Here is a 27371-nt window from a genome sequence, read left to right as displayed (position 1 = left end):
GGAGACTTTCATATTGCTTCTTAAAATAATTTTTTAATACAAAAATTACAATTTTGTATTAAAAATTTACTTTAAAAATAATAAAAAAATCATCTCAAACGAAACCTCAACATCACATATCCAATTAATCACATCATATGCCAATTAGTTAAATTAGCCAGCCATCTCCGAATATGGGGTATCGGATCGATACCTGATATTCAATGGTCTAGCAATGCATGTACCATTATTTTAAATTTAATTTAGACTTTATTTGGGATAATTTTCTTACAACTTCTTAAACAACAAGAAATTTTTATACCAAAAAACTGATTTAAACAACAATAAAATAACCATCCCAAACAAAACCTTAGGATTCATTTGGAACAGCTTTGTAGTTAACTTTATTTTTTAGACAACCGCTACAATTTAGTTTGTTAATTATTTACTTATTGATTTTCAAAATTTTCTATGCTAGAAAGCTACTTTATGTAACAGTAATAACGAAATTATTTTATCCACAGTAATTTACAACCAATTTTATAAAATATACAACTTAAAAATATCAATCTCATGTAGAGCGACAATATACCTAACAGCAAGATTTCTTAGGGATAAAATAGAAGAAATAAAAAAGAGAGGCAGAAAAAAATTTCTCAATACTCAGCCTCATTTGAGTTCCTTTCTTCATCATCTTGTTCGCCTCGAGAGAGAAAATTTATGAATTTCTTTTTGGCCCTTCCCACAGCATCAGAGGTTTTTCTTGCAGCTCCTGCAACCAGAGGTCGGAAGGAGATTTCCGGCAGGTTCGCTCGTTCCTGAATCATCGCTGCAGATAAACAGACAAGATAATCTTTGCCAAACAATTAGAAATTATAATACTTCGGTTACATAGAAAGTGTATGTTGAAGATATACAGATTGTTCTTTGGCGGGCTAAAGCACCGATCTGTCTAATCCCAGCTTCTGCAGCTTGCACTGCTTGTGCTGATTTGTTGACACCATCTGCAATCTCTTCACTGAAATGTAAAACTACAATTTCAGCTGAATAGTAGATATTACACGAGTAGATTGCAGGGGATCTGCTAGAACTGCTAGATAAATTTGCTTGAAGGTTATTAATAAAAAAATTTATTTTGACGCAGTTGAAATGCAGCTGTTATTTGATTGGATATACTTGAGTTCGCATGTAATCTTATCGGAATTACTTGAGTTCGCAAGCAACCCTACGATGAATTGGTAAAAACAGGGAGAAAGAACACAAGAACGCCAATGAAATCAGCCTAAAATAATAGATTGTATCAGGGAAATCAAAGCAAAGCAAACATAAAGCAAAGATACAATTGATCATCAATTTGAGAGGAGGATCGTTCTCTCCCAATCTCTAGGCGTTGAGCCTAGAGCCAAGACGCCAAGAAGAACTCCAAGAGAATAACTCAAATGTCCTAACCCTAGTCTCCCTCCTTTTAATACATATCTTCTTAATAAAAACTAATAAAAAGTTTCCTAAAATAGTTCCCTATGCAATTCCCCCCCTCCTCTTTACAGTCCTAGGGGGGCCCACACGCTTGGGAGGCATTCAAAGGAGGCGGCTTAGCCCGCCCCATGTAGGTATGAACCGGTGCAGGTTGGGCCGGTTTGGATGGTTCAGGCCGAACCGTAACATTATTACAATCAGTCCAAAAGAAATTAGAGGGTAAATACTGAAATAAGCGTGAGAACTTTATAATGCCTTGGGAGATTTCAGTATTCTGCTATTTTCAGACTCATTAGGAGAAGAGAAGCTGAAACTCTCGCACACAGATCTTGTCAAGATAAAACTTGAGATGACTAGAGTTTGAAAGATCTTTGTGAGATATCATAAGCACAGGTATCTCTTAGCTTACCACCTTAGTTAAACTTGAACATGATGTGAAGAATGCTACCGATTGAGCTAATATGACATCACAATATGGCTCAAAGATTCAGGTAAAAGAGAACAAAGGCTGCCTGATAGATGGGACTGAAATTCAGTTATTGAAAATCCCACAAAAAGCAAGGAATCTCGTATTCATGAATGTTGGCAACAGCTCCTTGAAGTATTAACGATTAGGAACAACTAATTCCTAGGGATTAAAACGTTTGGTCTCTGCTTTGGCTGGTCCTTCATGTTATCTTGTCCATCAGTTTTCCGTTCTATGCAAACAGATCCTTCATTTTTAAAAGACATGCGAGGAAGGTCTCAAAGCAATATTGGCCAAGCCATGCATGACGATGCTCACAACACATGACCATGTGAATCTAATACATAGGTTGAATATTGAATAAATTTATAGCGAGCAGAAGCGCAAAAGGATACCATTTGGAAGTATATTTCAACTACCTAAGTAGTCCCACATAGAAGTATTTAGAATGAAGCCTCCTTGGTGATTTTCTATAAGTAAGAGGGAGAAAATTCTTCTATGAATTTCAAATTCAGATGGAAACACCAAAAATATTACATAAGATTTGTGGCATTTGTCTCATGTAGGATTTTCTCCTATCAGAGAAGTTTGATTGCACTTTTCAGACCTTCATCTCAATCCTCTTAACGATAAAGGAGTTCGCATTTTGCTTCCCCATAGAGTTAAAGGTTGACAAATAACAATCATATGCACCTTTTGCGGGAATGTTTCGAGGAGAGTTCACATATTATGTTGTTATCACACAAGAATTATTTCTCAATATCCACACAAACTTTTAGTAGCATGGAAGGGATCCTCCTAAAGACCCATACATGTTTTTAGTGACATGGTTGCGAAATTCTATTTATTTTACAATTGTTGTATTTTATGTCTTGCTAATACCTATAAGAGATTGTTTAAAATTCATGCATGACTTTTAGGTTGTGGTGGGGAGATTTTTCTTTAACAAGTGCTTCATGAACCATATTAACTTTTAAAAGTGTAGTGGTAGACTTATTTATGGTAATAGACCTTGTACACCACCCTATGAACACTTGGTTGTAATAAGACATAATTGTGATAATAAAACTTATAAATGTGATGAAATTGCCTTAAGTCTTCATGTTGATCCCCCCATGTGGGGTGTTCGGAAGCTTTATCAAGTTCTTTTAATGTCATATACAAACAAATTGTCAATCCATGCAGTTCTAAACGTCCAAATAATAACTAGCCACTCCACACTCAAAGTAGCCACCCATCTTTCCTCTGCCTCAACAAAGTTCACAGATGAGTCAATATCATGTCAAGTGTATCCATAGGATCAAACTCAAAAATATCATATCAAAGGGGAGTCAACATGTGTCCTTTAATTGGATGGTGTCTAAGAGAGTATAACACCATTATTACGGTTAAAATAAATCTAAGGCATTCAATATGTACCCACTATTTAGATGGTGTCTAATTGGGCATTAATACCAATATATTACAATGAAGTTACATGTTGATTGTTTGAGTGGCTAGCTTGACTGCAATGACACCATTATATTATATAAAAAAAATGACGCCATTATATTATAATTAAAGTACTAATGGAACACTATCCTTAATGGTTAGTGGTTACAACTTAGTATGAGTTGTTAATAACATGACACACTTGACAGGGCCAAAAACCTTTTATTAGCTAAAGTTGGCCATGATATTAACCCATTCAATAAGCTTTTCCCACAATCTATGAGATCCCCATAAACAAAGCAAACAATGATTGCCAATAAAAATTCGTTGATCAATTATCTCTTTTGAATAAATCAATTGGGGTCCATGATATATTTAATATTGATGATCTAATCATATGATTTTGGCCAAATTTATCATAATTCTCTCACCATCTTCTCCGAGTCCACAAGCAGCATCTTTTTCTCCCCAAACTATCACAACAGGCCTAACTAGATGGGAAGCTACCACAACAAACCATATGGAGCTTGAAGATTAGCTTTAAATGAAATTCATCTCTCATGATTAATCATGGTCTTGCACCTATGGGAAGCTTTGAGCTAGATTAATAAATTGCTCAAATGAGGGCAAAATCATTGGAGCACTTTATTAGCTATTTAATCTACTTCCTGAAAAATCATCTCCAATTATATTTTTTCACACAAACTAATGAGAATATTTAGAGGTCGTAGTTATAAGGTCACTTATTTATGGAAAGTTATAATTAATGGGCCAAGAAATAAGCATAGTTGCTCATTTCATAAATGTGCTTGTTGGCGGAGTAATGGGTAGTGAAAAATGCCCTCAATCAAGTTGCATCTCAACCATGCTACCTAAATCCTACCACAGTTAAGGGAAGAAAAACCAAATGTAAACTTGATCCCAACTGATCATTGCCGCTACATGCCCTATCATTGCCCGCCTACCACACCTAGTTATAACTTGGGTGAGTGCAGGTTTCCAATCCATGAGAAGCTAGGATTGACTGGGCCAAGATATAAGCTCACTTGTTCATTGCCTTACATAATTATTGGCAGAGGAATAAGAGCAGGGAAGTGAAGATCACACCTATCAGGTTGCACCCAAGAAGAGAAAGCTTATGATTCATGTTGATTGAGGGTTGGGATGAAGGTAGTGGCCGATGAAAAAGAAGGATATCGACCTAATAATAATATCAACCTACCCCATAAATAACCATCAAGAGAGGGACATCGGAAATGGGTTTATTTACCAAAAATTCACAATTACAACTTCTACTTGAACCCTGCAAAACAACCCTTCACAACACCTTTTATTCTCCATAGCTTACCTCAACCCAACTACAATCTTCTCCTCCCCCAACCACCACACAGCTATTAGGAAGTCAAGGACTTGTTCACACAATAATTTAGAGGTTTTCCGGTATTTAAAAAAAAATCACAATCTCAATTTAACAAAAGCATTTTATCATTTCCACAAGCAAAGAAAGAACATTATGTGAAAATTAGAGAGCCTCCACCATAAAATGAATTGCACCAGGGCCCAAAACATATGGTGATAACAAATCAACTTTTATTTACTATAAGTTCTACGGTAATTTCAATTAGACTGGTAGATAGATAGTTTCATTAAATGCAAGCACTGATTTTTAATGAACAAGATAAAAACAATTCAGAAAAGGCCAATAAGCTTGATTCTGTCTCAGTTATTAACTGAAATCTCAAATCCACTTTGATTCACAATGACATCCTGTGAACAAGCCAATCCTATGCTTCGGTTATTTTCCAAGCCATCAATATAGCCAGATAAAATGATCCTGATTAGCCAAACATGTCAAGCTGAAAAATCAAGTTGGGGCATCACTACAATAGACAATAATGATAATTTCTCTTGAATTTTTTTATCTTTCCAATAAGTCCAGTATAACATCTCGAACTGTATAAGATAGCATACAGTCACATGGGGCTCTTTAATGAGCACTTTGGAAAAAAGCATCATTGCTTAACATTCTAATAAATGTGTATCATGTAGCAAAGTCTTCCACCTAACTTTATAAGCTCCAATAATTAGCGGTAGGGTAGTATTGCCTAAGGCTGCTTGATAGCACAGGGATACAACTTACAAGGTTACTAATGGTCGCCTGAGAGTTCAACAAAACATTGTCTAAGACTTTGAAATACAAGATTGGCAAGTCTAGAATATGTAAAAGACCTTGGCATGCTCACGATTCAAAAAACTATTGCAATACAAGGATCAACGTCTAACCTTAAATGATGACGTTACATGTTTGTGCTACAACATCAAGTACCAACATATTAAATAAAACACAGGGATGCACATTTAGGCCACATTATGTGAAGATGAAATTCAAAATGTCATTCTAGATAACACAAAACCTTGCACTCCTTTTTGTAATCTTACACTTCTAGATAAGATTTCTATCAAAGTGGTGATTCCATTCACACAGAAATGATACGAAAACAAAATCAATAAAAAATTTGTTCTTATTTTAATATAACAACATGACAGAAGAAATCTACCAGACAATAAAAATATTTTGTTGAACTACTACAAATAACTCACAGAAACTGAAATGATAGGTCGATTTCTGATAACTGCTTCATAGAAGACTTCCCAAAAGATCACGTATATAGTTAGTTACCTCAATTCATTCAACTCCAATGTGAGATCACTAATTTCCATTCCTGACAGTCTAATTGCAGCCATAGTACTAGGAAGCTCCTCCCTTGTAGTATCAGCTAGTCTGGCTAGAGATGTTGCAGCTCTCTTTAGTGCCTATATAACAAAATAATAATCAAAACTGAAGGCCTGACTTTACCAAATTAAATTAATATTCAAAACATCCTAAACTGGCAACAAATACTCCAAATAATTTCAAAGTATCACATGGTATATAGTATTTCTACTGATAAACAAGTAAGTCCCACTTTTTTCTCATCAAAGTTTCAACAGGGAATATGATGGCCAGTCGGAAATTCAAAATTTAAGGACGTAAGTGGTCAAGAAATAGCTCTTGTACAGTACTATTTGCTTCCTAAGAAGATTGAAGTGATATACATTTGCATATAGTTTCAATAACAGGCTTCTCGGGTTAGAAAGACCGCTATTAAAAGCAGACATACAATAGTTAAAGATAAATTCTATTCAAATCAAACAAATTCCCTTTCTTTTCCAATTTCTATAGGTTTTTGGATTGAGGGCGGAGGCATGCAAAAAGGGGTGTGAATATCTAAATTGCAGCCGAAACCAAAGGTTATCGACATCATGTGCAAAAGGGTGTTGACAAGATAGGGCGAAAGAAGGGTAATGCAGCCATAACCCCTACTTTCACTAAGAGGTTGTTTAAATGTTTGAACTGCTGACAACCATATAAATTGAGAGCAACCTAAGAAGTTACATATTTAACTGCTCTAAAAAATGCTCCAAATAGATCTATCATAAATGACAACATTTTTGTTTAATCCTTTTTACATACATACCACTTTATTTCATGCAATTACATATCTAACACCCAAAACTTTAATATTACATGCCTACCACCCATAGAATAAATATGTATCCATGGAATGAAATATTAAAGTTTATAGGGTAGTACGAGTGATAATAATGAAATATATGAGTGATATAATTGATATTAAAATTTTATATGCGAGGTAGGAATGTAATATTAAAGTTTTGGGTGTTAGATATGTAAATAGCATGAAATAAAGTGATATGTATGTAAATTCCCCTAATTTTAACTGATAAATATACTAGAAGATGACATGTCATGATGTGAGAAGCAAAAAAGCAACTAGAGAATATAAAAGTAATTGGGAAAAGCTTGCGCATTTTTAAGGATTGAACCATGTCTTATAATAAATATGTTATTGGCAGTTGATATGCAGACTTACAAAAACTCAAACATGATAATCAGTACATATCTAGATGTATGTGTTCAAAAAGTTTGGAACTTAGCAAGCAACTTAATAACTTACAAATAGAGTGGGAACAGCAGCAATGACTAGGCTGGTAAATGCAATAGATGTCTGCATCCAAGAGACAACAAGACATTATTCAAAACCAGATTATTTGTAAGCGGAAAAAAAAAAACATCCACAAGTAATCTTCCGGTGACCAACGATCAAAAAAAAAAAAAATTTCAACCTACAAATGACCCGAAGACACAAAAATAAAGAGAAGATGATCACCGTGCAAGCAATAAAGGTAAGCAGGAAAAAGGCCTGATCCCCTAAACTCATTCTGCACGTCACAAGTGGCCGAAAGAGGCTAGGGCTCCCGATGCCCACGTTCGTGTGCTCCTTTTCGACTCCATCGACGGCAATCTCCTCAAATTTAGCCTCCGGCTGGGAGGCACCTGCGACAGCATCGCTGGAGCTAGTGCGCCGGCAGAAAAGCCGGAGGTGATGACGGCGTGTGATGGTTATGGGCAGAAGAGAGGATTTATGGAAGGATTGAGGGTTAGGATATTCACTATGGACTGAGTACAAATCGGAGGGAAGAAACCTGAGCCGATCGGTGGAGGGGAGTGTGGAAGGGCGAAGCATAGCTTCGCGGTTGCCCGCTGGTTGGGGAAGAAGCGGGTCGGCCAAATTTCTGTCTGCTTGAGAATTCGCGCACTCGGCCAACCAAAGGCGCCAAGCTATGTATGGGCGAGTTTACTGGTGATACTCGACCCGTAAACCCGTGCCTGGCCCGAAAGAATTAAATGCGGATAAGAATATTACTGTTGTTTCTGTTATTTATTAAAAAATAATATTGTTGCAGGCTAGAATATACGCGGCGAAAGAGTTATAATTCTACGTCTTAACGTTGCACGGATATCCAGCTCATACACAGAGAACACAATATTTTTTACGTGGAAAATCCGGGAAAGGGGAAAAACCACGGGGCCTAGCCCAGTTGAAAAAGGGTTTTAGTGGTACTTCAGTGTTAGGGGGTACTTCAGCTTCGGATGGCACTTCAGCATCCGTTGGTGGTCCGGCGGTGGTACGACAGAACTACGGCGATGTTGCGACAATACTCCGGCGTACCTTGGTGGTCCGGCGGTGGTGCGGCAAGACTACGGCGGTGGTGCGACAGCACTCTGGCGGTGGTCGAGGAGGAGCTAGGCGGCTAGAGCTTTCTTCCTTCTCTTCCTTCTTCTCTCTTGGCTTCCTCCAGAATCATCACAATAGGTATATTTTAAAAAAGAATAAAACTCAAACTTATAATACTCATCTTAATGTTCACATTTTGTGCTTCCAACGGATATACACTTGAAATTTCCATCACATTTGAGAAGCAAAGAGAACGATTTTGAAATCAACTCTATCTAGAGCATGAATTTTGGAAAATATTTATTGAATCTCCTTATTTTTCCCTCGTCAACCTCAATTAATGTATTCATTAGTACATCTATAAGCTATTTCTTTCCTATTGTATTGATGGATTCAAATTTGGAAGTCAATTTGTCACTAACAAAAGCAGATATGATGTATTTTCCATTAGGATAAACAACAGGTTTATTAAAGGATTCCAGTCCCATTGGCTGAATGTATATTGTTCTCGCCGAAAACCTGATTAATTAGTAGTGACAAACTTTTATAATTCGGTGGAAAGCAAGAAACAGAAAAAAAAAATTGTGAGGGCTCCGATGGTGAAATGCTCGGTGACAGACAGGACAATGCAGCGAGGTGGTTTGCTGATGAGTGGCGAAGGCTGCCCGAGGATCGTGTTGTTAATTAAATGGCAGTAACTTTAATGTAAATGCTCAAAAGAAGGTCCTTTTCTTTGTCATTAACTATATATAATCATCACAAATGAGAACATCGAGAATAAAATTTGGAGAAGAAAAGAGATTGAGAAAGAAACGAATAAGAAAATGGCATATTCATACCAAAAAAATAAGCAAGAAAATAAATACAAATGGTGGATTCTCCATACTTTTTTCGGCGAGGACGACAGACCGATGGCAACCTCACGCCAAGGTCGGTTCTTATGCGAGCGGGAGGACTTTCGGGGAGGAAGGCCTAAGGCGAAGACGACAGGACTTGGCTGAATAGCGAAAGGCAGAGAAGCAGATTAGCGGGAACAATCGGCGAGAGGAAGAGTGAATAATAAAAATGTAAATATTGCATATGCGATGTCCCCTTTGAAAAATAGCTATTTTAAGATAATTTTTTTTTTAAAAAAGTAAAACATTCAATTCTTTGCTAGAAATATTAAAGTATTTAAAAACCTCAATTTCTCTTCCAAATACAAAAATAAGTAATATTATTGATATTACTATTATTTATATTCAGATAAAAAGTATAGTTTTTTCTTATTTATTTTCAGATAATATTTAAGAAATAGTTAGGTAGGAGACTCATTGAGTGAAGAAAACATAAGAATAGGCAGTGGCGGAGCCAGAAATTTTAGTTAGGGGGGCCTAAATTAAAATAGTTATGTTTGTCATCTCATTAACGGTGTCAAGCTGAGCTATAAGATTAAAATTAAGAATGCAATTAACATCACACTTAGATCTTAGAAGACATAAATATCTGCCACGGATAGGGGTGCAACTGAGTCAAGCCAGCTCGGGTTTGAGCTCAAACATGAGTTCTAGTGGGCTTCGCCGCGAGAGTGGGTCGTGGCTGCGGGATTTGGTGCGAGAGCGGGTCGCGACAGTGGGCTTTACTGCGAGAGCGGGAGCAGCCTTCGTAGCAAAAGCGGGTCGCAGGTTGCGGCAGTGGGCTTCGTCGCGAGAGCGGGTCGCGGCAGAATTTCATTGATATATGTAGTCATAAAATCCATCATTTTAGAATGTTGTTTAGGCCAAAATTTTATTTATATTTAACCATGTTTGTTATTAGCTTAAAATGTAAGAAAAAAATTATAAATCCTCTTTATATTTAATCATTTTAGAATGCAGTTTAGTTTGTTATAAAATGTTATGGGAATAATTCATATTTTTATTAAATTTTTGTGGCATTATTAGAAAATAAGTTTTTTATGTATAAATAATTATAATATTAAAAATATTGATTTACAATTTTGCGTACAATAATATTAAACAAATTCCATCATAGCATTGATTCTCTTAATTTATGATGAATTTTATGACTACATATATCAATGAACCAAGCCACTTAAGCAGCACAATAAATTTCATACTATTTATTAATTAAGTATTATTAAATCTATAACCGTTGTATTGAAAGGATGTGTCTCTTGGCTAACATTTGTTTCAGTTAAAAAAAAAAAAAAAACGTGGCTTTCTGTATGAGTATTAAGGTTTGAAGAAAAAATTCTATTCCCTGTTCTCCTTTTCCTCTGTTCCATGGAGCATTCCTTTTTTAATTTAGTTTTATTTCTCAATTCTCTCAAATTTTTCTCCAACAGATGTATGCCTCACCTCTCTCTATTTAAAAAAATTTTAGGGGGGCACGTGCCCCCCCTTGCCCCCCCCTCCCTCCGCCAGTGAGAATAGGGGAGGAAGGGTAGCATAGGAGCAGGCGAGGATCCACCTTAAGCCCGAGGGGGCAATGCCCCCCTTTAAATTTTTAAATTTTATTTTTTATCATATGATTCTTTAGATAATTTATCCATCATCATCTATGTTTTAATCTTTATTATAAGAATTCTTAGGCAAATAGTAAAAAAATCCCCCAAACAAAAGCTAACTCTCATACTTCATGTATATTTAATACTTCTGAAATGAGAGTCAACTTCCTACTTCAACTATCAATCTCCATCACATGGCAATTTTTCAATCTCAATAAACATTTTTGTAACTCCATATAGGGGTGTAAGTGAGCCGAATCAGCTCGCGAGCTGGCTCAAGCTCAACTTGTTAACAAGCTCGTGAGCTGAGCTTATCGTGCCACGAGCTCGAGCTCAAACTCTAGCTCTAGCTCAAACTCGAGTTCGTATATTAAACGAGCTTCACAAGGCTCGGAGCCAGCCAGAAATTAGTATATTTAGGATATTTAAAAAAAAAAAACTAAGAGCAGCCGGCATGTATTATGGGGGCCAAATGGTTTCTTTTCAAGTTAATTCATATGGTTTATTTTCATTGTCTCGTTTAAGTGAAGGCAACTTTTCATTAATGCAAAATATCTTTTTGAAGATGACCGTTTTTCAAGATGGCTGCCATTCATAGGAAAAAATAAAAATTTTCCATTGGACATTCACAAGCGGGAAAAAGAGAAGTGGGCGGTAAAAATAAAAAATGAGACATGATAAATCAAGGGGCTCGCGAGCCGGCTTGAGCTTCGTCCCACTACAAACAAGCTCGAGCTCAAGCTCGCTTTCCGACTAACGAGCTGAGCTCGATATTGTTAAAACTCGACTCGACTCGTTTACACTCCTAACACCGTATTTCATACAAGGGATACAATTAATGCTTCATTAGAGATGACTTTTTTATTGCTTTCTAAAATAGCTTTTAAAACAATTTATACTAAAAAACTACCTTTGAAAATAAATAAAAAAATTATCCCAAACAAAGTCTAAGTGAAAAGCTATTATTAATAATCACCTTTTTTAAGGATTTTCTTCCTAATTTTGAAGGTATAGATGAGAAAAGGAAGTTGTTATTATTATTTACAGGAAGATCTTTTGAAATATAACCTAACTCAAATAATAATAGAAGAAAATATTTTGATAGCAATAATACTAATTATTTATATGAATAAATGACACACTAAAAGAGATTTTCATTTGTTAAAGATCAAATAAAAATAGTTGGGTGACTAACATGAGGGCATGTCAATAGATGATCATAACTCCTTGGCGCAATCTGTTTTTCAACTTCTAAAAAAAAAAAAAAAAAAAATTTGTGAGCCATATAATGATTATTTATACATTCAAAGCTCAATATATGAAAGATTATTGCACTATAATATTAAATATATATTGTGGCTTTACTAGGATATTGAAATTTACAGGATAAAAAGAAAATTTTAACATTCCGATTCCAATAATACATAACATAAATTATACAATTGTTCTGAAAAAAAAATATATTCTTATTATAAAAAGTAACTTTTCATCACGATTTTTTCAAAAATAATGAAAAAAATAATAGATACAAAAAAATTAATTGCTATCTAAAGACTAAATAGAGAGAAAAATGTCTCAAACAAATCATTAGTCATAAGAAGACTTTAAGAGAAATAAAATAATATATTCTGTTTTATATAATACATCACAATATTAAGGTCATAGCATTGCAACATTTAAGTAAATGAGACAACTACTTCGGAGATGGGTTCATTCAAGCAAGCAGTAGTGCTTTAAATGTCTCTCATGTATTTTTAGATAATTTTCTTATTATTTTGTAGAACTATTTTTTTAGTAAAAAAATATATTAAAAATAAGAAAAAATAATAATCTAAAACTGCCTTTTAACAAGTAGCTGCATCAAAATTGGATCATGCATCCCTCACATTTTTTTTTTTGGACATTTAGGTCAATTAAGGCAAACTCACACACACATTGCACACACAAACACAAAGACTCGAACCCAAAACCTCTTAATTGATAGTCTAAGCTCTCAACCAACATGCCAAAATGAGCTGTGTATCCCTCACGAATTACCCTTGGACTTATAGAGAAGCCTAGGTTCACATTCATCATATCTTGAATCACCTCAGAAAATTGGAAGTGAAAAAAAAGAAGCAAATATAGAATTTTCCAACTCAAATTGGCTGTTAAACAAAATAACGGCTCATAGCAGCAAGTCAATAGACTAATTAAACCTAGTTCAAAAGACAAAAACAAAGTTAGATATAATAATCATAGATGAATTCATATGAACTGCTAACCAAACTAAATGTGAAGATCTTCTCTTAAGAATTACCATGCAGCTCAACGAAGCTCCTGAAAGCCACAGCTGCAGAATTATCCATTTATTATAGATGATGAAGTCTTCCATTTTAGTTGAGATAGCGCTTAATCACAGCATGGAATAATTTCTTAAATGCTCATAAATACCGACATGGAGGCTCAGAAGGATGCATTGCTGTTTGAGTATTTTGCTTGCATCTCCATCACTAATCGTTCAATAGCATCAACAAAATGAGTAAGATCCTGCCGCAGATGAACCTCCAAAGAGTTTGCTTGCTCCTAATTTAATAAAACAAAACTTCAAATCAACATCCAGAGCATCATAAAGTTATTGGACCAGTAAGCAGACTAATCATCCAATTTGCGCAAAGCATCGCATTCACACAACTAAATAAGTGGTTATTGAGAAATTTGGAAGAAAAAGATAAGCACATTTAACCAATGACTTTTTATGGCATTGTAGATACGATACTACAACAACAATAACAACAACATCAAGTCTTTGTCCCACTATATGGGGTCGGCTACATGAATCTTTTTTCTCCATTGTGTCCTGTTAAAAGTAAAATTCTCGTTTAAATCTAATAAAGAAATATCATTTCTAATATTTTATAACCAACCAAGTCTTTTTAGGTCTACCTCTACCTTTCTTAATATAAGTCAAATCTAATACCTCTATTTTATGAACCGGGTCATCGGAAGGCTGTCGTTTTATGTGGCCAAACCATATAAGGCGACTATCTCTAATCTTATCTTCCACTAGAGCTACTCCAAACTTTTCACCTATATTCTCATGAAGCATATACATTAGTAAAATCTTTTTAAATGAGAACAAATAAACCAGTAAATATATTTGAAAGTCAGTACCTTTGCACGGTGTTGTTTTGCAACAGGTTTTCTTTCGTTTTTTTAGGTGAACTGAATAATGAGATTCTTTTAGTTGTTTTAATTAGATTATAACAATGGTAAGCAAGATGGTGCTTCGAGCGTTTCCTCGAATGAAGCACAGGATATTTTACATTTATTGAACTGAGGTTCTAAGTAATATCTGTACTAATAGGATATAGAATATTCATTCCAACAAAATAGTGCGGTAAAGCTTGAAACTACCTGGACCTCGCAAAGCAAATTCCACGGAATGCTTTTGGAATGGTCGCTAGAATGTTTTAGCGACCAAAGCATTAGAGGATAACTTGACAGTGGCCACCCTTGAGACATTTTTACAGAAGCTACGAGACCACCTTCTAAATGAGTTGTAATTATCTCATCCGGGTCAGAGTACACAATAGAGCGTCTACAAAAAAAAAACGATAGTATTAAAGAATCAAACAGATGCCGTGTAGATACAATAAAAAAAGAAAATGGTGGCAGACAATCAAATTTGATGAAAAAATGCAATTTAAAGGAGGGTGGGGGCAATTGACTATAAGATGGGTTCAATTTCTGGTCCAGTTTGTTGCTCTGATCTGTTAGATTGTCAATTGCAAGAGTTACCTCAATTGGTAATACTACACAGGGAATTAACTGAGTTTTTAAGTTAGGAATGCACAAAAATTCAATGGGATTCAAGCCAATTCAAGTTAAGTCAATTCGGTCTATTTGATCTCAAATCAAAAGGAATTTGCCGGTCTACAAAAGAAATCATCTCAAGCAGGCGAATACATTTTAGAAACTCATCCAAAGTAGGCAAGAATAGCATATCAAGTCAGTCTCTGCAACAACTCAAGTGGCCTCAGCATATCAGCGATTCGGCTTCTTGTACGCATCTTAGACACCAAGCCAACAACTTTTTACAAGCTCAACATATGACTTCTTCAAGTTGGGCATTCTAATTACACTACATAATACTTATATTTTTCATTTAGTTTTGTATAATCATATATGTAGCCATTCTCATTACTCCTACAACCCTATAAATATAAAGTCAGAGGGTCATTTTGAGAACATTTGAGAAAAAAAAAGGAGAAATAGTTCTCTCATACGCTGAACACTAACAATAAAATTTCAGAGCTTCTCTCTAGTCTCAAGTTTTCTTTGGCTTATTTCTCTTTCTCTCTCATCACTTTTTTCATCATATTTTATCAACTTAAATCTCATAGCTCTGAGAGTATGATTCTTATATCATCTATGGACAATTCTGAGTCAATATCCTAAAAGTTGTTGTGACAAAGATCAAGAATCAAGCAAAAAAAAAAAAAAGATAACTGGCAAATCAAAAATAAAAAACAGCATAAAATAAAGATATATAGATTTATTTTTTATTTAATTTTTTATTATTTACAATTGATTTGTATTAATTTTGGCTACAAATTTATCATATGCATGATAAATCACACTCGCCTTTTTTTTTTTTGAATCATAAGAGTATAACTAGGGATGATATAATTGGACATCAACTATAAATGTGATTTACTATGGCAATACTCCAATGTATCTTTAATTGTTTTATATGGCCTTAGATTAAGAACAATTATTTGATCGACAAATCTTAAGATCCAAGTCATAACTCTTGCATTTTTTATTTGCAACTAAACTAACTTTAGAGACTTAATAAAGGTGAGATTATTACCATCAATAAGTCCCTATAAATTCTTTCTAATTACAAATAATTAAAAGTTACTTTAGGTGTTTTTAAAAATAATTTGATTTGCTTTTAAAAATAAAAATAAAAACACTAGGCAAATGTCATATCCAAAATTCAAAAACAAAAACAAAATCACAAATGGTAATTAGTTCTGATTTGTCTCAGGAGACTAGGGTTATGGGGGTAATGTTGTGGGGGTGGGAGTGTGATTATAATTAATTCACAAATTGATGACATAATCAACATAGAATATTTTTTGGCAGTTAGAAAAATAAGGCTATAATTCTAACCTGGAGCTGCTCTCATTTTTCACCAATAAACGCCTTACATTACAGAGAATAATGCGTTGTTGAATCTGTCTTAGTAACCATCCTAAGATATCCTCCGCCGCATGAGTTAGCAAAAACCTGAACATTAAAATGTATAGAAATATACTAAATCTACCAAAGCATCAAAGAATCAAAGTCTAAGATTTATGGCACCATGTAGCATTCGAAGCATATAATTAGATGGAGAATGAATGTTACATTACATAAGTAGAAGCAACGACATTGAAAAGCAAAGGGAAATAAAGTTTAAGCAGTAAGTAGCTAACAAAACAACTGGATGCTAATGGTACAAATAAATTTATGTGGATACTCAAAATTCTGTTGGTTATATCAACATGGAATTCGCTAGCAAGGATCGTACAAGCATAACCGTTAATTTTTTTATTAACAAAGACTCATAAAGCACAAATAATTTTTTGCACAATATAAAATATACAATTTACCCTTCTTTCCAATTTATGACATAGGATATCAATATCATTATCACCAGCCTTATAAGAAACTTATGAGTCTGTATTATCGATACCATAGCCTTTTATAGGGGGATTTAAGCTATAAGTAGTACAAAAATGTCTCTTAATATATGAAACAAATTTGAATACTTGCTAAATTCTAATCGCTAAAGATATTAAACTATTCTTAAGTTTTAGGATTGATTTGAGACAAGATATCAAAAGAGATAGGACACCCAGCACATTCCATCACTTAGAGTGTGTTTTTTCAATTTGTAATAGATTTTGAACAAATATTTAAAATTCCTGTGTCTAAAAGGATTTCTACAAAATCACATGAAGTGAATCATTTTGTCAAGTAATCAATTTAGTTGTTGCACCTACTACATCAAAGGGTAGTAAAACTATATTTAATAAGGATATTAAGCGAAAATCAACTACATCTGCATCTGGATCTAAGATTTCTAAAAAAAACTTATTTTAAGTGTTTAGTCATTCAAATATCCTAGTAGGAACTTACATAAACAGGTGGAACAAAATAATAATAATAATAAAATCAATAACTCTCATTACGTTCCATTATTCATTAGTTTTATGAAAAAATTATTGATTTGTGAAGATGTTTTAGATAAAAATACTTTCAATGTCATGTGTTGTAATATAGCTACTCCCCAAGTTGAACCTAATTGTAAGATAACTACAAGTATTCAGCATATTACAAACCTGGGGAGAAGATTTAAAACTAAATTGATAATGAATTAGCATGAATGTGTCCAAATCTTTTCGAAACCACATTCATAACCATATAAAATAGCAAGGATAAAAAGAATTGCTATTTTTTTTTGTCTCAAACATGTTTAGTTCCAATTAAGTTAACTATCTATATTGCGAAAATCTAGTGTGACGTGCTGCTCATGGATTTAGCTCAAATTATTTGGAGAAATGCTAGATATGATGACTGTTGTTAGGATATTTTCTAGAATTGATTTGAGGAGTGTTTATCATCAAGTTAGAATAAGAGAAGTTGATGAATAAAAATTAACTTTTACTTTTAATAATGTATCATGTGAATGGATGAAGATACCTTTTCGATTAACTAATACACCTATTACTATCAAGAGAATCTGAACCTTGCTTTGTGATCTTATATTGGAAAGTTTATTGTTATTTACTATAATGATACTTTATTCTATTGCAAAATAGGAGATGATCATTTGAAGCATCATAAGAAAGGTATTTGAGGTTTCAAAGGTTTAGTACTGTCATGGATTCACTTATAATTTTGCATAAGAAAGGGGAAATTAGATTGATCAAATTTATTGATCGCACGTATACTAAAATCAAAGACAAAATAAGATAAAAAATAGACTTACAAATGCACATATGCATTAGTTACTTGATTTTAAGAAGATAATTGAGGTTTCTTGTGATGAATTTGTTTTTGATATTGAAAGAGTCTTGAGACAGAAAGAATCATCGTATTATATTTTTTAATGAACAATTGAATGAAGCTAAACATAATATTTAAACAAAATTAGAGAGTTCTATGTTATTATGAAAATAATCTGTTGTTGGAGGTATTATCTTTTATCAAAACACTTTGCATTAAACATTGGTCGTCAAATTTTGAAGGGACTGGCATGCTAAGTGGGTTGAGTTTTTCTAGGAATATTTCTTTTATTCTTAACTACTGTTGGACCTAAATATAAGCTTGTTGATTCTTTGAGTATATTTAATCATATAATATATGTTAAGGTAACAAATTTTGATCATATAAAAGAGGAGCATATTATTTGTCAGAATTTTGGATAGATTTATCAATAATTAATTAAATAATATAATTCATCTTATCTTAACAAATATTATATTTTTAAAATAACTATTTATTTAAAAATACTAGTATTTGCATTCAGAATATCTTTGACGGACCTTTTGATTTAGAACTACATGTTGGGAATATTGCTGACTATTTTGATAGAGATAAGATCATTGTAATGAAGAGATAGATATTTCTAGCCAAGTCTAAACAGTAATGTAGCATGAATTATTTCATATTGCAGAACTTGTTAATCTACTAAAGAACAAAAACATAACACAAGATTGTACACACCTAGTGATTTCATTTAAAAGTTGGGACTATTATTAACTTTGAATTTGGTTTATATGAATATTGAGATTACACGATTCTTATGTCATGTTAATATAAAACTATTGATGCATCACATATTCTGAAATTTTATTTTAAATAAGAGGTTAAATTGCATGGGTTGTTTAAAACAATTATTTCTAACTGAGATAAAAATTTCATGAGTCATTTTGAAAACCCTTTAGAAAAATTGGGGACAGAACTAAAAATTTCAATTACTTGTCATCAAAAAACTGTTGGATAAACTAAAGAAGTAAATAAGAAATAAGAGATATATTATATTGTTTGATAAAAGATTATGCATATGAGTAGGATTTCGCAGTTTGCATGCAATTCATCTGTAGTAGGTTTACTGGCATTAGTGTATTAGATATTATCATGGGATGTCAACCTTGAAAATCTATACAACTTATTAACCTTCCTATTAACTCTAGGCTTAGCCATCATGCGTATGACTTATTTGAGGATAACAACAACAACATCAAGCCTTTATCCCACCACGTGGGGTCGGCTACATGAATCCTTTTTCTCCATTGTATCCTATTAAAGGTCAAATTCTCGTTTGAACCTAATAAAGAAAGGTCATTCCTAATATTTTCTAACCAGGTCTTTTTAGGTCTGCCTCTACCTTTCTTAACATAAGTCAAATCTAATACCTCAACTCTCCTAACCAGGTCATTGGAAGGCCGCCGTTTTATGTGACCAAATCATCTAAGGCGACTCTCTCTAATCTTATCTTCTACTGATGACCAGTTCATAAAACCTTAGTTGATCTTAGATGATCAACATCGGACAGCTTCTATTCATGGTGATGCTCTTGATAATTTTCACGGATTTGAACTAATCAGCCAGGACGATCAAGTTATTTTTCCATCATCCAGACATCCATTCAGTGTGATTGTATGAATGATATTCACCGATTTATACTAATCGTACAGGACTATTTTATCTCAGTCTAGACGATATGAACAAAAATCTTCTAATAGTCCCAAATCGTCTTGGCTGATTGAGCTTAATTTGCACTGATCGTACAAGATGTTATTTATATCATCCTGGATGATAAAGTCAATTATTTGTAATTAATGAGCTATTCTGAAGCTCTTCTATTTAAGAGCACTTGTTCTACCCATTAAAACATCTTTCACTGCTGTTATGACCTAAGAGAGCCAAGAGGAAAAAGGAGAGACACTTAGTTTAGTTCAATACTCGGAGGGCACCTACGGAGAGTGGATGTAGGTTATGTTGACCGAACCACTATAAATTTCTGTGTTCTTTATAACTGCTTCTGCATTTAATTTCCAAACTTTGATTTCTATGGTGAATCTTGGTTTTTGTTTTAAGATTGTATTTTGATCGAAAGATTTTTTTAAAATACCAATATATCCCCCCCCCCTCTTGGTTAACCATGGGACTAGTTCATAAGGGCTTAACAATCCTGTCGAATTTCCAAGTGCCATCAAAGCACTTTTATTATGTGCTCAACTCAAAAACCTACCATGTATAAGCTACAAAATTCATATATGATAAAATTTATTTCGTACAGTATGAAAGAACACTTAGAAAATGATATATGATAATAAGAAAATCTTCTCAAAAATAAAAACATGACATGCTTTGAAGTTAACACAAAAATGACAAACACAAAACTAAACACGTAAAAATGAACAAAACAAATAAACAGAAATAAACTAAATAAACATATATTTACAACACATTAAGATTGCAAAATTATAATTTAAGTGTTAAGATCAATCATACCAAATTTGGTTCTTAAGATGCTAAATGTATCAAAGGCCAGTGTTTTTGTGAAAATATTTGCAAGCTGATTTTTTTTAGTTACATGGTTCAATTCGATCTTAAGATTTTGTGAATATTAACCAAAATATTTTTGTGAGTAAGATTTTAGATCTTAAGATTTTTGTTTGTGCATGAGGATGCTAATGTTATGTGGGAAAAAGTGGCTAGTGATATTAAGAATATTGCAAAAGATGTTCTTGGAGTATCAAAGAGAAAAGCTCCTAATAGTAAAAATAGTTGGTGGTGGAATCCAATTGTGCAAGAAAAGATTAAAAATAAGAAGATTTGTTATAAAAATTGGTTTAATTTTCAAAATTCTGATAATTGGGAATTATATAAAGTGGCTCGTAAGGATTCTAAGAAAGCATCACCTTTATTCTTAAAAATAGAAATTAACACACTCATTCTCCACACATCTGGCATCTTTTTAGTCTTCAAAATAATATTTAAAAGTTTAGTAAGCCAAGAAATACCTTCATCTCCTAAGCATTTCCACACCTCTATTGGAATATCATCAGGTCCAATAGCTTTTCCACCCTTCATTTTTTTTAAAGCCTCTCTAACTTCGATTTTACTAATACGCCGATAAAAACAAAAATCTTTATTTTCATTTAGTGTGCTAAGATCACTATAGTCAATCTTATTTTCACAATTTTCATTAAAAAATTTAGTAAAATATCACATCCACCTTCGAGGATATTAACAAAAAAATAACTTTTAACTATGACAATTACATGCTTTCTGTTGATGTGAATACAAGGCATTTAGAGTTCAAGCCTAGTGATAAAATTATAGTGCGTTTAAATTCATAAAAGATTTCATCATTAATCTATAAAATTTAATCCAAGAATGACACGATCATTTAAAATTTTGCAATGAATTCAAATTAACATTTTAGCATTTAATATATATTTCAATGTGTCCAAATTGAGCATATTTCATGAGTCTATTGTTAACTCCATAGATTATTCTGTCTTTATATGTTCTCTTTAAAAATCCACATCCTAATCCTCTACCAACTAATTCTAAGAGCTTGTTTTTTACGCCATTTTAGATGATGAGAATGCATCCACAGCTAATAGTGCAATTTTATAGATACATTGTTCATTGGCAAAATGTATATATTTGTGATTACTCATGAATTACTTTGTACAAAGCCCAAAATTTTGTCATGCTTTACTTCGCTAGTATCAAATGCTAAATAATGAGCCAAATTTGGGAGTTCAGAAAATTTAATAGAAATATGTATGCTTATTTTTTATTCTCATTAGATGAGTCACATCAAATAATTATTTCAACATAATTTTTTTCATTAGTTGATTTGATTTAGTTCGGTTTGAAATTTCAATAATTCAAGGCATGATTGTGATGATGCCCTCGAGAAAAAGTGTATTTGTTATTTCCTAATATTAAGTTAATATATATGATTTTGTATGAGCTTAATTTGGCTTGGATCTTGGATACCTCAAGTTCAATTCAAGTGCTAACTACAATTTCTTTCTTAGGTGAATACTTTTCTTGATCTAATTTCTTTAGCATAATATGTGTTATTGCTTACTAGTGAGCAAGATTTTGTTCAAATTTTACACAACTATGATTTTAATTGTGATGCTTAAATTATAATTGCTAGCAAATTTTATGGGCTCAAATTTCATCTTGATTTCTTCCAACTTATTCAATCACTACATTCTAATTCTAGAACTTTCAATTAAGTTGTTGACTTATTTAATGATTTGTGATTCATGAATACTAATTTTTTTATGTGATTTACATATTGCATCACTTTAGTTGCATTATAAAACCCTAAATCATCTTGCTTCATGCTGCTTGATAGTATTCTGGCATATCTAATTTCCACTAGAAGCTCAATTTTGTTTGTTTAAATAATTTATCTATAAATTGCTAATAATTTAGCTATTATCCGTTGCTCTTACTCGATTAACCTTCTTAAGCTCCATTTTGTCGTTCGCTTCTCCCTTCTTGAATAGTAGAAGCAGTTTTAAAATGTTTGTTACAACAACTATGAGAATAAGTTCAATATCATTAAACCTCAAAAGCAACTATCTTAGAGCAGTACTTTAAGTAGCATCCTGAAAAGTTTATATATTTTAGCTTTTTTTCGTATATATAAATTCATCATTTTTAAATTAATTATAAATTAATTAAGTCTGGGATAATATTCATTTGGTCATTCAATTAAATCATAATAATATCGCAACAATTTTTTTTTACCAAATAGACACAAACCCATATATCATTTTAGACAGTTATCTTAATGTGATTTTAACAAATAGCCGTCCATTTCACTCGACCATACATTACAATGAGAAACAAGACGACAATGATAGGCAGAACCTTGATTATTTTAACTTATAATCACTCAAACCAAAATTTCCGTAAATAGGAAAAACTCATAAAAAATCACAACTTAATCAAAGCATGGTAGACATTGGGAAAGTAGTGTGCATTTCTAAGTCAGGATTATTGCATTTCTTTGCCACTCAAAAAATTAAAATGGTTAGAATTAGATATGAATGAAAATCAGGTTCAAAGATCATTCTTTTAAGCAACTTATGGATAGTTGTTTGAATAAATCTTACTAATATTTAGAAAAAAAAATAACTTCGTTACTTAAATGCAGGTAGTATTGTATATTCTTTAGAAATAAGAAATAAAAAACACTATTGCAGGGACCTAGCTGCATTTATTAACTTAATAAATGCAGCTCATACATGGGACTGTATAACGCATTAAAAAATTTGCCTCCCAGGCCAAAAATGCTTGCAATGGGATATAAGAGAAAATCAAATTATAGGGCAATTCTTCCAAAAAACTTATGGAGATTAATTTAGTTAATATAATAGATTGAAAGCAAATTTCTCTACTTTAGTGCATCTAGAATTGAAGAACTTTAGAGATAAGAATTTAAAAAACAACTTTTATAGGAACCAAAGCTCTATACTGTTTAACCATCACCAGGAATAGAAGATAGTCACATAAACAAAGTATGCAGAAAAAATTAAAGAGAACCATAAAAAAAGGCCAAAAAAACAAAGCAATGCTTTTTAATCTTAAGATTTCCATCCCTCTTTTTATGCCCAGCTTATTTGAAAAATTCATCTGAAGAGGAACATATTGACAGTACATGCCTTAGTGTAATATGCATTAGTGCTTCCACGATCTATAGATACAAATATGTCAACCCTAAAACTACCATTAAGATTTACTATAAACGAACAGCCCATAGCTGACCAGCTAATTGGTCATAATCATTGCAAACTAATAGTTGCATATGATAAAGGATTGAGATGGATACTACTTTATATAAACGCACAAATTTAGGCAAAGTATGCCCAAAAGCTTACAGGACAATCCATCTCAATTTTTGCTGGCCTTAGTGAAGGGAAAAAACTTATGGAATAATTGATCGTACGTAAAAAGTTTCTATTATCTAAATATTCTAACAGATGAACAGTTTTAAACAAATTCCTTAAAACATCATACCTTGAGGACTTAACAGCATTAATAATTCCATCAAGATACACATCACCAGGGAATATCTGAAAACCAGAAAGATAATCACAGAAATAGTCAATGTAACTCTACATAAAAAAAGATAAAAAAGAGAAAATCCTTTTGGAAAAAGAGACCAGTAGTAGTTGGAAATAATAAACCATGTTTGTATTAAAACCTTTCATCAGTATCCTAGAAGCATTACAACCACACATTAGTTTATTGACAACTATTATTGTTAAATTCAGAGAATTGAAGAGGAAAAGGCCAAATTTTATTATAAAAACCTATTCCTATTTATAGATCTATACAAGATGACTTAATAAAAAAATACAAATAACTATATAATCATGTATGCTTGCCTTAATATAATACTTCTTTAATCAGCCACCCAAATATAAAAGGAGATCAGCATGATCCAGGTGAGCCTCTCACAGATCCCCATGCTGATCATCGGGTCAAGGGCCAAGAAACGGATGAGATTTAACAGTGTGATCCAGGTTAGACTCCCACGGATCCCCATGTTGGTCGTGGGATTAAGGGCCAGTGGACATTAGGATTTAACACTCCCCCTCAAGATGGAAAATATAGATCTATCATTCCTAACTTGGTAACCAATCCCAAAAAGGTGGAGTTATCAAGTCCCTTGGTGCACCATAGAGTCCTCCATTTGGTCAAAGCTTTAGGAGAAATTAACTTCAAATATTGTGGCAGCCAAGGATAGCAATGAAAGCTATATCAATCAAGCCTGCAAGGTGCAGGGCGGCAATGGAGGCATCGTTGAACAATAACCCTCGAGAAACCATAAATGGAAATAAAGGCCAGTGGTGCGACAGCTGGAAAGTGGATTAATTATCCTTCGAGTTTTCCACCCTCTAGGTTCTCAAGAGAAGGATGGGAAGGCCGATAATGAAGGCACAACAAAAGAAAAAAAAAACTGATTTTAGAGTTGCAGTAAGCTTCATGGACAACAGCAAAAAAAATATGTATGTCTCAAGCAGCTCAGCACTTGATACGTAGATCTCCTCCTATCCGATTGATCATCCTTCATCCCAATGCAAATCAGTCGTCCGATTCCAGCCGAATAGACTCTTGTTTGATCGGCCCCGTACAGGCGCAAGCAAGGCCTCTAATCCCTATGGACCTATCGCAGGAAGGAGTGCAGGTCTCACACTCTTGCTTGTCTTAAGCACGATGTCGCCGTTCTCAGGAGGTCCTGGCCGCTGTCCAGGCGCACGATTAGGGGTGTCAATATTTGACGACCCGGAAACTCGACCCAATCCGAACATTCTGGGTTAGGGTCAATCCGTTTAGGAAATGAGACGAGTTCGGGTTTAAAATCCTAACCCGATTGCAAATTCGGGTCAGGTTTGGGTCAACCCAAAAATTCAACATCAACCCGGAACCGACCTGACATCACGCACTCGACCCTGCTTCGCCTGTCACCTGGCACATGTAATCCCTAACGACGCACTCGACCCTGCTTCGCTCTAGTGCATATGGACTTCCACACCGGATCGGATTACCGCTCCGACCGACCTCCAGCAAGCCCTAACCGCGCACAACACTGTTCGATCACACCGCCCAGCGCCTGCGATCCATCTACTGCGATTTTAACCCATGTGCAATAAGACCTAACCGCATCTGGTTGCACCGTGCCGCATTCCACCCACCATGATTATGTTCACCACTTCGAGTCTTCCCTGCAATTTCTGCCCAGCCTCAGATCAGGTTGACCCGATTTTCTGGCGTGTCGGGTTCGGGCTGTAAAATCTAACTCGTTTGCAAAAACGGGTCGAGTACGGGTTGTGTCGAACAACAACAGGTTGTTGTCAAGTTCGACTCGAACCTGGCCCGCAACCCATTTTTGACACCCCTACGCATGATTTCTCATCCTGTGTAGTCGCACATACATGAGAGAAGGCTTTCAGTCAGCTCAACTTGAATCCGCCCCAGACGCACAAAAGAGTACCCCACCCGCTCGATCTCTCCTTGATCTTGGATACACGAAGCAAGAAGAAAGACCATATTTCTCATAATTCCGACACTGAAAGTCAGTGATGGGAACCAGCATTCCTTAGAATTCCAATAATATTTAATAAGGTGGTCTAATATCATGTTAAATTCAGAGAATTTAAGAGGGAAAAAGACTTCATTTTATTATACAAAATTAATCCTATTTATATATCTATACAAGACGTCTTAGAATCATACATAATTGCCTTAATATAATCCTTACTAAATCAGTCACCCGAATATAAAAGAAAATTAGCATGATCTGGGCGAGCCTCCCACGAATCCCTATGTTGGTCATGGGATCAAGGGTCAAGGGACAATTGAGATTTAACAAGGAGCCTCCAACGAATCCCCATGCTGGCTGTGGGATCAAGATCCAAGTGATGGCTGGGATCATAGTTTAAAATTGCAAAATTAGAGACGCGCCTTTGCACAATTCAGCCCCAAACGCCTCATTGCCTAAGCAATTTTCGGTTTAATTAGAGGTGAGGCGCACACCTCTTCAACTATTGCCAAACGGTCTCCAGGTAACTTATTTTTGTAAATGCAAAACACTTTAATATGTTCTAATTATCATTTTTCTTCTTGAAAATACTTAAATGGTGGATCCAATTTGGTGATTCCACCCGAGTTACAGAGTTTTGTTGTTGGAGTTTTGGACCTCAATTGTTTTTCTTCTGGGTGTGAGTGAAACTGAAGTACATATAGTCAAGTGCAAACAAAGAGAATAAATTGACTTTCAACACTCAGAATAAACTCCCTTGTGTATATTATGCACAACAAGAGGTTGAGAGAGAGGTTGAGGAACAAGGGGTTGAAGGATGATGAGGACCCTTTGGTGTGTGATGATGTGACATCTGATAATGAGTGGTTCATAGATGATAAGACAGATTTGCCATTATCAGACTTGCAACTAGAGGATCTAAGTGTGGATGTTTTGAGGGGCGAAGCAAATCAAGTAGTCACATCCACTAGTACCACACCACACACATCCACTAGCTCTGCAACACAAAAACCAAATAAAGGTATTCCACAACTTTTTATATGCTATTACATTATATTTATATTTTATATCAAGTGGGCAAGTAACATGATAATGATCATTCTTATTGAACAAGAAAGAAAAAAGTGAGTCACGTTGAAGATGATGAAGATATGACATTCATAGATATAATTAGAGAAGAAGATTCCCTTAAAGACCCATTTAGTGATGAGACATGATTGGATTATATATGTTCTTTCTTAATTGCACTTTGGGAGTTTTGATAGACTAATACTTTGTGGTTTTGTACTTTTGATGCGGGCAAAAAATATACTATTTTCTTACTTT

At 33.9% G+C, this 27371-nt stretch overlaps 2 protein-coding genes across 2 annotated transcripts in view; both read right to left on the bottom strand.

The window, feature by feature from the left end:
- Positions 1-471: 471 nt before the first annotated feature.
- LOC110092515 lies at positions 472-8065 on the bottom strand. The gene is made up of 5 exons (XM_020817096.2): positions 7582-8065; positions 7369-7419; positions 6033-6166; positions 897-997; positions 472-808 (listed from the first exon to the last, which is right to left on the bottom strand). Exons 1-5 carry the CDS (start codon positions 7936-7938, stop codon positions 636-638), a joined length of 816 nt encoding a protein of 271 aa, XP_020672755.1. The 5' UTR covers positions 7939-8065; the 3' UTR covers positions 472-635.
- A 4957-nt stretch (positions 8066-13022) lies between these two features.
- LOC110092507 overlaps positions 13023-27371 on the bottom strand; it is a 29398-nt gene continuing 15049 nt past the window's right edge. Inside the window, exons 4-7 of the mRNA XM_028691810.1 lie at positions 24017-24072; positions 16079-16195; positions 14315-14498; positions 13023-13483 (exon numbers count right to left, since the gene is read on the bottom strand). Coding sequence (XP_028547643.1) covers positions 13364-13483; positions 14315-14498; positions 16079-16195; positions 24017-24072 — 477 coding nt within the window. The 3' untranslated portion in view covers positions 13023-13363. The remainder of the gene's footprint in view (positions 13484-14314; positions 14499-16078; positions 16196-24016; positions 24073-27371) is intronic.

This window comes from Dendrobium catenatum, unplaced genomic scaffold (assembly GCF_001605985.2).
Source record: "Dendrobium catenatum unplaced genomic scaffold, ASM160598v2 fragScaff_scaffold_9, whole genome shotgun sequence".
Taxonomy (NCBI): domain Eukaryota; kingdom Viridiplantae; phylum Streptophyta; class Magnoliopsida; order Asparagales; family Orchidaceae; genus Dendrobium; species Dendrobium catenatum.
This window is presented reverse-complemented; position numbering and strand designations above follow the sequence as displayed.